The sequence below is a fragment of the Canis lupus genome, chromosome 13, assembly GCF_048164855.1.
Source record: "Canis lupus baileyi chromosome 13, mCanLup2.hap1, whole genome shotgun sequence".
Taxonomy (NCBI): domain Eukaryota; kingdom Metazoa; phylum Chordata; class Mammalia; order Carnivora; family Canidae; genus Canis; species Canis lupus.
In genome coordinates this window covers 24,615,807-24,629,638 of record NC_132850.1, presented here as the reverse complement: position 1 = coordinate 24,629,638, position 13,832 = coordinate 24,615,807, and the positions used below count along the sequence as shown (strand labels likewise).

The 13,832-nt window shown below is 39.6% G+C and overlaps 1 protein-coding gene across 1 annotated transcript in view; it reads right to left on the bottom strand.

Moving 5' to 3' along the window:
- Positions 1–13,832, bottom strand: part of ACSS3 (acyl-CoA synthetase short chain family member 3) — a 142,226-nt gene that overhangs the window by 101,584 nt on the left and 26,810 nt on the right. Inside the window, exon 2 of the mRNA XM_072772926.1 lies at positions 9,564–9,708. Within this exon, the coding sequence (XP_072629027.1) occupies positions 9,564–9,708 (145 nt within the window). The remainder of the gene's footprint in view (positions 1–9,563; positions 9,709–13,832) is intronic.

Below are 13,832 nucleotides of genomic sequence, written 5' to 3'. Positions count from 1 at the left end.
CTTGAAGAATATTCAGAAACCTTTCCACGGTGTGCTACATAAAAACATCTTGAAAGATGGGGAGTAACCAGGGAACTTACAGGTGGCTGCTCTATAAAAGGTTGAATCAGACTTTCTAAAAATCTCGTAAGTAGAGCCAGAGATCCTACATAAAGATATAAATGTGGACTAGCTTCCACAAGGTACAAGGTGTTGGCATCCTTTACCTGCGCACATGCAAGCACATGTTGCTATTATTAAGGAGATTTAAGCTAAATGGTGCCTATTTATTTCTTTTCTGGACCATCTGTCATCTCTTGGTTTCCAATCTTGCCCACTAAAAGTTTCTTCTTCAGAAAAACCAAAGTGATGGAGCTTCCCATCATACTTAGAATAAAATATAGTCTTGGGGCGCCCAGGTTGGTTCAACGTCTGCCTTCAGCTCAGGTTGTGATCTCAGGTTCCTGGGATCAAGCCCCATGTAGGGGAACCTGCTTTTCCCTCTCCCTCTGCCCCTCCTCCTGCTTATGTTTTCTCTCTCTCTCTCTCTCTCTCTCTCTAATAAATAAATAAGTCTATTAGAAAATATATAGTCCTCAGGATGTTGTACAAGGTCCTATGGGATGTCTCCTGGATATTCCCCAACCTCACCTTCTTCCACTTTCTTCTCATTGCTGGCCTCCTGGCGCCCTCTGATGGCCCACATTTGTTCTTATTCCAGGGCCTCTGCCTGACTTGATTTTCACTCAAATGGGCACATGGTTCTTTCATCTGTATTTGGGTCTGTGTCACTGGGTCATTTTCTTGGTGACAAGTAGTTTTCTCTGACAGACATATCTAAAATGGCAGCCCAGGTCAGTCTATAGAGTTATATTGTTCTTCACCTGTATTGTATAATTTTTCACTTATGTTGTATTATCTTTTTATTCATAATGTATCTCCCTAACTAGAATGCAATATTCCCGTAAGGAAAGATTATATCAATCACTACTGTAGTCTATAATATCCACAGTAGTGCCAGATATATATCAGGCATCCCAAAGTATGTTTTATAAATAAATAAATAGATTCCATCATCATTCTAGTCCAGAAAAATGAATTCAAAACAGATGGTCCAGGGGCAGCCCAGGTGGCTCACCAGTTTAGCGCCGCCTTCGGCCCAGGGCGTGATCGTGGAGACCCGGAATCGAGTCCCACACCAGGCTCCCTGCATGGAGCCTGCTTCTCCCTCTGCCTGTGTCTCTGCCTTTCTCTCTGTGTCTCTCATGAAAAAATAAATAAAACCTTAAAAAAAAAAAAAAAAAAAGATGGTCTATTGATGCTGTTAACCTTCTAAGAGGTCAGGGGGTTACACCTTGAAGAAAAGATGAATTATCCACTAAGAACCTATCAACTAATGATAAAAATAAATTAATTAAGCAAATCTAAGAATCAAAGCCATGGACCAAAATTTCAGGTTTCCAAGAAAGCCAAGTAGGTGAGGCAGGATATAAACCTTCACAGTCAGGCAATGCATTAAAACAAGATTCTCACTGTATTCAAAAATAAAATTTCCCTGAGTGGTGCAGTCGCTTAAGCGTCTGACTCTTGGTTTCAGCTCTAGTAGTGATCTCAGGGTGCTGAGACCTAACCCTGTGTCAGGCTCCATGCTCAGAGGGGAGTCTGCTTAAGACTCTTTCTGCCCTTCCCCCCTGCTCTTTCTCTCTTTCTCTAAAATAAATAAATAAATCTTTAATAAATAAATAATAAAAGGTTCCCGATGTAAAAAGAAAAGCACAACATAGAGCGGACAAGTGATATTCTTGGAAATAATTATTTCTCTCAGACAAGGATTAGATTTTCTTTTACTTTCTAATGGATGAGTAGCTGTTCTTTTTCATGAATCCATTCAGTATATAATATGAGCTTATGCTATAAGGCCTGTATTAGATACTATGTTGGCAAAAAAATCCAAATATTTAAATAAAATATCACCTTTATCCTCAAGGAATATTACTCTGGTCAAGAAATACACTAATAAATAGATATATTAATAAATAATGCAAAAAGCAAAAATAAACCTGGGTACAGAGACAGTGTCCTGGACTTCAAATCATGGAGAAATAGCTTCTGGCATAGAGGGAAGTGAAAAGAAGTGAGTTTATACTTCAAACAACCTGAAAAAATCAGGCTCAGGATTGTTGTTATTGAGAGTTGATGCTTAGACATTTTGAATGACTCTAAACATTGAGAAAAGGATATAAGGAAACACGAAAATGTTATTTTTCTCATTTAGTTTATTCCTTCCTATAATATCTATTAAATTGGTCTGATACTTGTTTTCTTTATAGGCGGTATTCTCAGAATCTAATCTAACTTACTTTTTATTAAGATGAGAAGTTATTCAAAACAGAGTTCTAGCTACAATTCTGGTAAAAATTTAAATCAGTAGTTGGTGCCTACTTACCTACAATTTAAAATGAAGTACAAATATGTCTGCTAAAACATATTTTACCACATGGCATTATACAAAAGAGTTCATAAAAATAATAAGGCTTATGGGAAACGAAGGTTGAGCTAGACTCAAAAATCAACATAACTAGAGCTCTTTAACATTAGTACTATCACAGCATCCTGTTCGATGGATCATTTACAGCCCTAAACATGAGACTGACTCAATGCTTCCCATTTTAAGATATTCTACTGGAGGGCATCTGCTTCTAAATTTCCTTGCAAAGAAGGACTAGTTAAAACAGCAGTGTAGATTGTGTAGCAGCATCATTAATTGTTTTTAAAATGGAGAGTATCTTAGCTTTGGATCCTTAAAACCACTTAACTCATCAAAACTTGCCCTAAAGGATCTTCATCATTTTTTTTTTCTTAAGGTTTTCAGATACGGATAAGGTGGTCTCTTTAAGTTGTGAGAAAGTCTCTCCTTGGACTTCCTAACCAGGTAATAATCCAACAGGAGAATGAATGGGCAAAAGATTTGAGTGGACACTTTAGAAAAGTGAAACAAATGGCCAATAAGCACAGGAAAAAGGAGCTCAATTTCAGGAGTCATTAGGGAAAAGCAAATTCAAACCACAATGCAATAACCCCACACATTCACCTAAAAGGCCCAAAGTAAAGACGACTTGGGATTCTCAATACCAACTGTTGACAACTGGCCCTCTCATATACTGCAAATGGGAATACGAATAGATACAACCAGTTTGGAAAACTTAAATGAAAGAGCCTCATGCACAAAAAGTTGAATAAAAAAGTCAGACTCAAACGAGTACATTCTATTATTCAATTTATACAAAGTTCAAAAGCAAGTAAATGTCATCATGGATGGTGTGGGGATGTCTGAACAATAACCCCATAAAGAAATGACTAAAATGAAGCATAATACGTGCTTCTGGGGCCTGGAATATTTTGTCTCCTGATCCAGTTACGTGGGCATGTTCTGTTTGTGAAGAATCTAACAAGCTTTATGCTTATGTTCTGTGTGCTAATCTGAATGTATATGACATTTCATTCTAAGTTTAAAAAATGGCATGCTTAAAAAAAAAAAAAAAAAAAAAGGCATGCTAGGAAAAAACCTACACAAACCACTGTAAATTCAATCTCATACCAGCATCATTCACCTACTCACACAGCGTGGAAAAGGGAATTCGCCTTACAGAGATACACCTTTTAGCAGAGCTGACTGTAGTACAGCTGAAGTTTTTACTGCTGATTTAAGAAGATTAAACAAAGACAACTAAGCCATGCACTGTTGTACTCCTTCCCCTCAACAAGGCAATCACCGGCAGGGCTGAGTCTGCATGTTCTGGTTTTTGCATTTTAGGTTCTTGCTTAAGGAAATGCTGATGATGTGACAAAGAAATATCAGATTATCTTACCCTGACGTATTTCTGAGAAGACGGAATTCATACTTTGAAAAGAGCATCCTAAAGGGCAGAGTTGGAGGGAGGACTTCTCATGGGACATGGCCCTTGACTTTAGAATAATTCTCTCCTCCAAATTATGCAACTTTCATAATTACAACTGCTACCATAATTATATTTCAAAGAATTGCCTTCAGTGGAGATAATAGACACTTTCAGTTTGAATTAAATCAAGAAAATTTAGCACACACTGGGTTTTATCAGTTTTTCTGGTACCATATATTTGTGAAAATTTCTCAAATGCCTTTTAGTGATCACGTTTTTATTTAGCAAATAAATAAATAAAAATTCACAGTTGAGGGCACCTCGGTGGCTCAGTTGGTTAAGTGTCTGCCTTCGGCTCAGGTCATGATCTTGGGTTCCTGGGATCAAGGACCAGGTCAGGGTCCCTGCTCAGTGGGGAGTTTACTTCTCCCTCTTTCCGCTGCTCATGCTCTCTCTCGCTACCTCTCTCTCCCTCTCAAATAAACAAATAAAATCTTTAAAATAAATAAATAAATAATAAATAAATTTAAAAGAATCAAAATTGTTTAAATACCAAAAAAAAAAAAAAACAATTAGAAAATAGAGATACAGAAAAGAAATTCAAAGTAGGAATTTCTAAACATGATGAATACTGTCTGTATATGATCAACACATCCAAATACAAACATAAATGCTCACACACGCCCCTTTATTTCACTGAGGTTTGATATAAGCGCTACCTTGAAAAGAGCTACCAAGAGAAGGATGTGATGAGCATAAACATTTCTCCTGGAATGCAGATTTCAGTTTTAAGTGTAGAAAATTCATGGTGGAAATATTCATCTTGAACTTTCAAGCCAAATGTAAATAAGCTACAATCCTTCACAGGTCAGAATTTACTTAGAAGGAAGCTCGAGTTATATTACTGATACAATTCACAGGTGAGACATTCTCACAATAGAGGAAGCTAGAGACATTTAGAAATTTCAAATAGTATTTAATTCATTCATTCACTCATTCATTCAACACATGTTCAACATGTACCAGTCGCTGCTCTGCGAGCAGAACAAGAAAACCTTCCCTCATGGAAAGTACATTCTAGAAGAGGAAACCCTAAAGAGGACAGCTAAGTAAAATATAAATAATGGGACTGATTAACAAGTGGCAAAACTAAAGAAAAAAACAGAAAAGGGAGGTCCAAAGTGATGTGGATGTGGGAACATTTGTATTTAATATGGCCAGGGAAAATTTTATCCAGGTATCATGGAAAATAACATTTAGGAACCACGAACCATAAGATATCTGGAAGAAGAACTATTTCAACCAGAAGTTGGGTAAGTACAAAGGCTCTAAGTTGGGAGTGGAGCGAGCTGAAAGTTAGCTGCAGGACGCAGTGAGGTTGGGGTGTACAGTGCAGTGGGCCTGGGTGTGCAGTGAAGTAGGCCTGAGGTATGCAGTGCAGTGGGCTTGAGGTGTGCAGTGCAGTGGGCCTGGGGTATGCAGTGTAGTGGGCTTGGGGTGTGCAGTGCAGTGGGGCTGGGGTATGCAATGGGCCTGGGGTGTGCAGTGAAGTAGGCCTGGGGTGTGCAGTGCAGTGGGCCTGGGGTGTGCAGTGAAGTAGGCCTGGGGTGTGCAGTGCAGTGGGCCTGGGGTATGCAATGGGTCTGGGGTATGCAATGGGCCTGGGTGTGCAGTGCAGTGGGGCTGGGGTGTGTAGTGAAGTAGGCCTGGGGTGTGCAGTGCAGTGGGGCTGGGGTGTGCAGTGCAGTGGGCCTAGGGTGTGCAGTGAAGTAGGCCTGGGGTGTGCAGTGCAGTGGGCCTGGGGTCTGCAGTGGGCCTGGGGTGTGCAGTGCAGTGGGCCTGGGGTATGTAGTGAGGTAGGCCTGGGGTGTGCAGTGCAGTGCAGCGAGCCTGAGGTGTGCAGTTTAGTAGGGTTGGGGTGTGCAGTATAGTGGGGTCGGGCTGTGTAGTGAGTGGGCCTGGGGTGCGCAGTACAGTGGGCCTGGGGTGTGCAGTGGGGCTGGGGCGAAGGTCACAGGAGTTGATCGTGTAGAACCACAGGTCCCAGGGAGGAGTGGCTTTTGTTTTCTTCTTTCCATGGTCTCAGAAGAAAGCACAAATCTGTAGTGTGGCACTCGGAGTTCCCTGAGCCTGCTTCCCTGGAGCCCTACCTCCCTAACCACTCGTGATTGTATCTTGTGCCAAAGCTACGGCGGAGGCACCAGGTTCTCCCTTCCCGGAATATCTGTATGTGCTATTCCTTCTGTCTGCAGGACTCTCCTTCCCACGATCTCCCTTCCCACTTTTGTTTGTTTGGGCTAATTTTAGGCATTGACTATTCCAGAAAGCCTTTCTCTGCTGTCTTAACAGTTGGCTGAGCTGCATGCCTTCCCATGGGTTTCTAGAGAACCCAATACTTCCCTCTAACGTAACCTTTATTACATTCACTTGGGGCTCTTAGTTCCTTAAAGTGAGGGAATGGGTGCATTCACCTTGTATCACTTGTTCCCAACAGGGTCTGGCATACAAAACAAATATTTGTTGAATGAATGAAAAATGGATCTTGAACCAGGCTCAAATCTCTCTACAAAAAATCTTAATAAAGGCTTGTGTAAATGATCAGATCTACATAAAAGGTGACAGTTTGGGAAAAGCTCTATTTCTGAATCATTCTGTAAAATCTTCAGATCCTTCATGTCACTGAAACAATTTAGCCTAAAATTTGTCTGCTCCCTAATTAAACAAGAAATGCTAACTACCTTAATCAAGTTCTACTTAGCCAGAAACTCCCAATAAATGAGACAAGGGAGATGAAAACAAGTAAAGTACAAAGCCGCTTCTCTTTGTTTGTTCTCAATGGCATTACCATTAAATCTTTCTCTCTCTGTCTTCTCTACTTAATAAAATAAAGGCCACAGGGAACCAGGAGCAGATAATCAAAGTGGAGCACAATGCCTCCCTCTTTCCTAACACTTCTCCCTTTAGTACTTTTAGAGAAGAAAAGCCCAGGGAATCAGAAGCTGTCAGCAGGTGAGAGAAACAGGCCTTTAAAGTACTTTGATGTCAGGCTAAACCGAAACCAATGAACAAGTACAAACCTCAAAAGGGTCTGAGAGTCTAGACTCAATATTAGAAAATCAAGATGAGTTAGCAGAAATGCTTCTAAGCAAAATGTGTGTGTGTGTTTATTATATACACTTATGCAATTGATTCTAAAAAAAAAAAAATAACAAGTGAGTAAATTATTTAACTGTCCTTATCTTACGTTTCCCTAAAGCTTTCTCTTTGACTCTGATGATGGTATATCAAATTCAAAATGGGTATATAGAGAATATTTGGAAATATATAAAATAAGCTTTCCACTCTGTATGCTAATTAAGAGTCACCAGTGTCTTAGGCCTTGATATTAATAAAATGAAACAGTGACAATACGCCCAAATCATAGGAGTAAGCTTTTAATCAAACAAAACCTCATCTAAAAGCCAAAACTGCAAACCTGAAATAAAACACAGGGTACAACAGGTTATAGGAAATTTACATTATCTCTTATAATAAAACGTGGCCTCAGATGAATACCAAGGTCATTCGCTAATGGAATTCCTTCTCTCCGCAGCCTCAGGGTGAGCTCTGTTTCTGTATAATTCATTCTGAAAATAGAGTTCACACTTACAGATCTATACAAAGTACCCAACTGTGTAATTGTGGCATTATTTTGTTTTGTTCTGTCTTGGGCTGCCTAGCATTTGAACTCCCTTCTTACTAGATTGGAATTCCCCCACTATGGGTCCTACCGGGAGCCAGGGCTCCAGTTCCTACTATGAAATCAAAAGAAGAGAAGACATTTCTTCTTCCGCCACCTGGTACTTCAGGCATGTAACCTAAAACTGGCCAACTAGGTATTCCTCCTATGTCAGCCTACGAGGTTAATGTGAGTCAGCAAGTCTAATTACCAGACAACTTGTGGGCTCTCCTTAAATTTTTACCTCTGCCCTTTCTCCCTGGAGGTGTATTGTTATTCTGAACCTGGTTCTTCAGTCTTCCCTTTTCATGAATTCCTCTTATGTTTAAATCAGCTGAAGCTGGCATTCATTGATACCACCTGCTGATACCCAGCTTGAATGAAACTGGTGTAAATTTCTCTCTTGATTGTTCCCAAAAACTCAGGATTGAGACACTGGGTGGTCCCAGTTGCCTCTTTTTGAAATCTCTTGGAAGTCTGAACAGGAACATTTTTGATGCAAAAGGATATAATTTTAGGGAGTCAAGGAAAGTTGACCAAATTTTCTAAAAATCAGGTAGCAACCCTAAGTAGGTATTTTAACCAAAAGAAAGAAGAGAATGTGCTTCCAAAAGCCTTAATTTAAAAGCAAATGCTTGCAAACCCTAGTATGACTGACTCTGCTCAACCAGTAGTTCTCAACTAGTAACTAGTTTGCCACCCAGGGATATTCAGCAATGTTTGGAGACATTTTTGGTCATCACAACTGTGGGAGGGGAGCTACTGGCATCTAATGGGTAAAGACCAGGAATGCTGCTAAACATCCTACAACGTACATAACGGTATGCCATAACAAGAATTATCTGGCTTAAAATGTCAATAGTGTCCAGCGTGCTGAGTCAGTTAAGCATCCAACTCTAGATTTTTGCTCAGGTAATGATTTCAGGGTGTGAGATCAAGCACCGTGTTGGACTCTGTGCTCAGTGAGGAGTCTGCTTCTCTCCCTCTCTCCTCTCCCATTGCTCATACTCTCTCTCTCTAAAATAAATAAATAAAATAAAATAAATATTAAAAAATAAAATAAATAAAATAAAATAATAAAATGTCCATAGTACCAAGGTAGAAACCCTTCCCTACATTATTATCTCTCTTTAAATCATATGTAAATAAATGCCCCCAATGGAGCTAGAATAGGTGTTCCACAGTCCCCAATACCCAAATACTTTTATAATTACTTCTGAAACCTCATTTGTACCCTAATGTTAAAAGAAAATCTCATAAATCATCTGCCAATATTGTGATTCACTCGAGAACTACACAGATGGGAAAGAACAAACAAACAAAACAAAAAGAGCAAATAAGAGAAAGGCACCGTCTGTAAGAAGACCCGTAGAGTCAGATGTGCCTGAGGGCATGACAGGGTGAAAAACAGTTGTGTGCATGTCCAAGAATGTCTAGAAATGAGGTTGGGGAAAACGCTTCATTCCAAATGGCTTCTACACCGCAGGGGTCCAGATTTTACCCTCTAAGTAACAATAATTTTTAAAGAAAAGGTTTTTAACTAGTTGTTTCTTAAGGAGAAAACTCTGATGCCATGTTAGGTGGTGACCTATGGGAGGGCAGGCCAGTAATGGGGAAGCTGGGAGGCTGCTTCGCTAGTACAAGAGCCAAAAAGTAGCTGGACTAACGTGATGGCAGCATGGGTGGGAGCACAGGCCTGGAGAGGATTTAAACATATTTTTAGAGGCTTGCTAACCTCTCCCCGTAAAATGAGTATCTTTCAGTAGTGTAGCATACAAATATAAGGGAAAAAAACTATCTACATGAGTTAACATGCCTCTAGTTCTTCCATTGTGCATCAAAAGGAAACCACAGTAATGTATGTCAATGAATTAAGTGAAATAAAGGTTACACAATGCAAATGCATATTATTTAAGTAACTTCTGAATGATTCCCAAATACCACATATAGAAAGTTTATGATATTACCTGCTCCAGAACTTCTTTGTAGGTAATAGTTGCTTTAGTATTTGTAACAGGACTGTCATAGATGATAGCAATCTTATCTCCTTGACCATTTTCAATATGGCGATCGATGGCATTGTAACAAATGTTAAGCATTCCTTCCACAAACCTGAAAAATTGAAAGGTATAGGTTAATAATTCTTTGCAAAATATTAACTAGTTTCTTAACTAGTTTCCATATTTGTTTCCATATTTAACTATACTTATACTAGTTAACTATATTTAACTATAAATTAGTGTAACTAGTTTCTAGATTTCTAGTTTGGCATCGCGGCCCTTAAAATAGAGTTTCCCTTTGCATGCTATGCCAGGTAACGATGTCTACAAAGTAGATATTTAAGATGGTACAGGAGGGACATCTTTATCTTAATAAATATGTATTTATTTTGGTGTGCACTAGGAAAATAGACCTCACAGCTCAAGGTGACAACTTTGTGGATTTTATTGCTTAGGACAAAACTAAAGTATAGAGCACCAAAATCATCTATGTTACATGGATGAAATGAATTGTATATAATAGCAGTGCAGGCCAAGCAAGCATTAGGCTGAGAGAACAAATGGTAGATGTATGACTCAGTCTGGGTATCTGCTGTGAAAAGACAAACTTATTGGAAAATTTAATTCTTTTTTTAAAGACATTATATATATAATTTTTGTTTTAAGTAAGTGTGATGTTTCCAGTTGCACAAAGAATAAGCTCTGTTCTGCATCTTTAAGATGTTTCATAATTTGAGTAAAGAATGGGCATGCATATAAAATTTTAATAGATTTTTTTCAAAGACCTTCCCAATTTAGTGCTTTTCATCTTCTAACTGATCAATGCCTTCCTTTGAAAATGCAGACATCATGTAGATAGATGTAGATACCTTTTAAGGTAAATATATCTTATTTTTCCAAAAGAAAAAGCTTTGCACTTGTCACATTTTTAGGAGGAAGGGACTAAAATAAAGTATTCAAGTACAGTAACGGTCTATTTGTCCCAGTGTCAGGCTAGCAAATATTATAACAATGCAAAGTAACAGGGAAAAAACATTGACGCAAGAAGAAAAAGTCATGTCAGAGAGCTGAGTATCACCTTCAGGTCTTCCCTCAAAAAGCCCTGTTGGGAAATGAGGCAGTGAATTAAAAGCAGCTATAGATTTAGTGGCAGCATCAAGAAATTACACACACAGGACTCGGCAGGAGGAGGGATCACTTAATCAGGGTCATGACCCTATACACTTCAATAATCTGTATATGACTACCTGACAGCACAGCACAAAAAGTAACTGATGTAAAGATTCTTAATCGCCAAGTGTGACAAATTCAATGTTTGTGCAAAAGTATTGTCTCTTCCCCTTGCCCCCCCTCCATGAGTAGAGAATACTTCCCTTGATTTGGGCTCATCCATGGGACTGTGCTTTGGTAAATCAGCAGACATGATTCAAGCAGAGGCTTTTTCAAGCACTTGCACAACTGGGCTTGCTCTCCTTCACCTCTACTTCCTCCAGAAGAGCTTCCTGGATACTACAGCTCCTCCGCAGCCTGGTACCCAAACCAGACATTTGCAGGTGGCAGTAGAGCCCAAAAGAAGAGGGGAACCTAACCCAGTCAGATATATGTCTTGGAGCCATGCTTCCAGTCATGCCCATCCTAGATCATCTGACCTCATGACAACCTAGAGCTACACGGATGTAACAGCTGAATATGTTAGGATTTGGACATTTTTAGGATTACTTAATATGCAGCATTGTGGTCATAATTAGCTAATATGCCAAGAAACAAAGATAGTTTGCTCAACATTTTGTGGCAGAAATAAGGAAAGATGTTTTATAGGATTTTCCCACAAAAATATTTATTTATATTTTTTTGGCTTTTATTTCTGCTTCTGAAACAGAATATTGGAATACTGGCTTGCGGGAACACTTCTCGAAGTTGTCATTATTCTCTTTCTTTTTATCTACAACTTCTACTCTACCACACTTTGTGCCCAATAATTAATTATGCTCATGACATTGCAAAAAGAAGGAGCCTCTCAATACTAAAGAACATGAGGAATTCACTTTATCATTCGCTGACTGTTCTCCTACCTCTTATTCCTTCTCAACATCTTTCCTGGGATCTTCTTCCTCTGTCAAATCTTTGACCATGACTCCTAAGGTCCTATATCCATTCCTTGGCTCACGCAGCGTACACTCCCTGGGTAATCTTTATACTCATATGGCTTCAACTTCCATCTTCGGCTCCAGCCCTGACCTCCTTTCTGAGCTCCATACCCTCATAGCCAACAGTCTGCCGGACATTGAAGGGTTTCAGAATGAGCCTCCCCAAACATGCTACTTTGACATGTGGCTTATTTTGAGCAGAAGACAATCAACACCCAAAAGACTCAGGAAGACCTTTAACCTCCCCTCCTTAACTGCCTCTAAGAATTTAGTTAGAAGGCCTGGTCTAGGAAAAGATCTATTACCAAAGATAACTACAAAGAATATGGGTGAGGCATGGTAGGCTGTGGGGAGGGCTCGGCAGGGCACATTTGTTTAAATTCCTCTCTGTGTCCCATGGTATCTGTGTGGCAAACAAATATTTGCCTTTCCATCTTCCTGTGAGTTGTCTTCCTTCCTTGTGAAGCTCTAGGCCCCTACTCCCTTCACCTCAGCCTCCATAGATCTATCTTTGAATCTCTCGTGTCTGTGTGAGGCTCTCATACATTCAAAATTAGTTTTTCCTCCTGTTAATTTCACTTTATGTCAATTTAATTAACAGATCAGCCAAAGGAACCTAGAAGGATAGAGTAAAAAAAATTTCCTCCCCAACAACATCTCTATTTGGAAAGAGTAACACGTATAGTCAGTTCACCCCACCTCAACCCATTGCCCCATGCCAAATGCAAATCCTCCCCTTCTCCTGTTTTCCATATTTCAAGGAACAACCTTGCACACAGGGACCTGAATTAGAAACCCCAGAGTTCAATTTGATCCTTCATTTTCCACATCCAATCGGCCATATGTAACATCACATTAAGCTCTGTAAGTGTTCAGTTGTCTCTTTGATAACCTGGTTCAGAATTACTGCCTTTTTTTTTTTTTTTAATTACTGCCTCCTAATTAATCTCCCTGCCCCAGGCCTCAGCCCATCCCCTCAAGTCATTTCTCCATGCTATTAGATTGTTTTTCCTCAATAAGTCAGACTGAGAAAGACAATTTCCATATGATTTCACTCATATGTGTAACCTAAAAAAAAAAGAAAACAAATTAATAAATGAACAAAAAAAGGAGAACCAGGACCATAAAAACAGAGAACAAACTGATGGTTACCAGAGGGAAGGAGGTGGGGGAATGGGTGAAGGGGAGTAGGAGATACAGGCTCCCAGTTTTGTAATGAATAAGTCACGAAGATGAAAGGCACAGCATAGGGAATAGAGTTAATGATGCTATAATGGCATTTTACAGTAACAGATGGCACTGCGCTGGCAGTGAGCACAGCATAATGTATAGAGAAGTTCAATCACTAGGCTGTACACCTGATTCGAATGCAATACTGGGCATCAGCAATACTCAAATTTTTTTTTAAAAAAGGAGTTTTTAAAGAATGTTTTCCCTCCATGTAAATCTTCTCATACCAAATAGTGCTCCAAGTTATTTAATACGGTTCCATGAAGTTCGGAATAAAAACTGTGTATCTAAAAAAAATAAAAAATAAAAAAATAAAAAATAAAAATAAAAAAATAAACACTGTGCATCTTCCAATGGCTTGCAGAGCCCGTTCATCTCAGCTTTATTTCTCCCCATCCAGCTTCCTACGTTCCAGCTTCAGTGAATCACAGAATGTGTAATTCTTGCATCCAGTCAGCTGCTCTTTCCCTGGCTGTCCTCTACCTCTACCCCCACCCTTCCCTAAGCAGTTCCAAAGGCCTCTGCACAGGTCTCCACCACAGTCCTCATCACATCGTGTTAACAATGCTTATAAGGGTCTGTTGAAGCACTTTCATGATGGCTGTGTTACAGTCCTCATCACATAGCTGCAATCTCTGTGTCATCCCAGTGCTGGCATCTATTGATTGTTTTTCTCACTCATGTTAAGATTTTCCTGGCTTTCGGAATAGCAAGCAATCTGAGGTTGTCTCCTGGACATTGTGGGTATTTTATTATGAGACTCTGAGAGCTTATCTAAAGATCCTATTTGTATTCCAGACCTCCCCCAACACCGTGTCAGTGGAGGACAGGGAGGCCTCATTACAACCAGGTGCAGGCA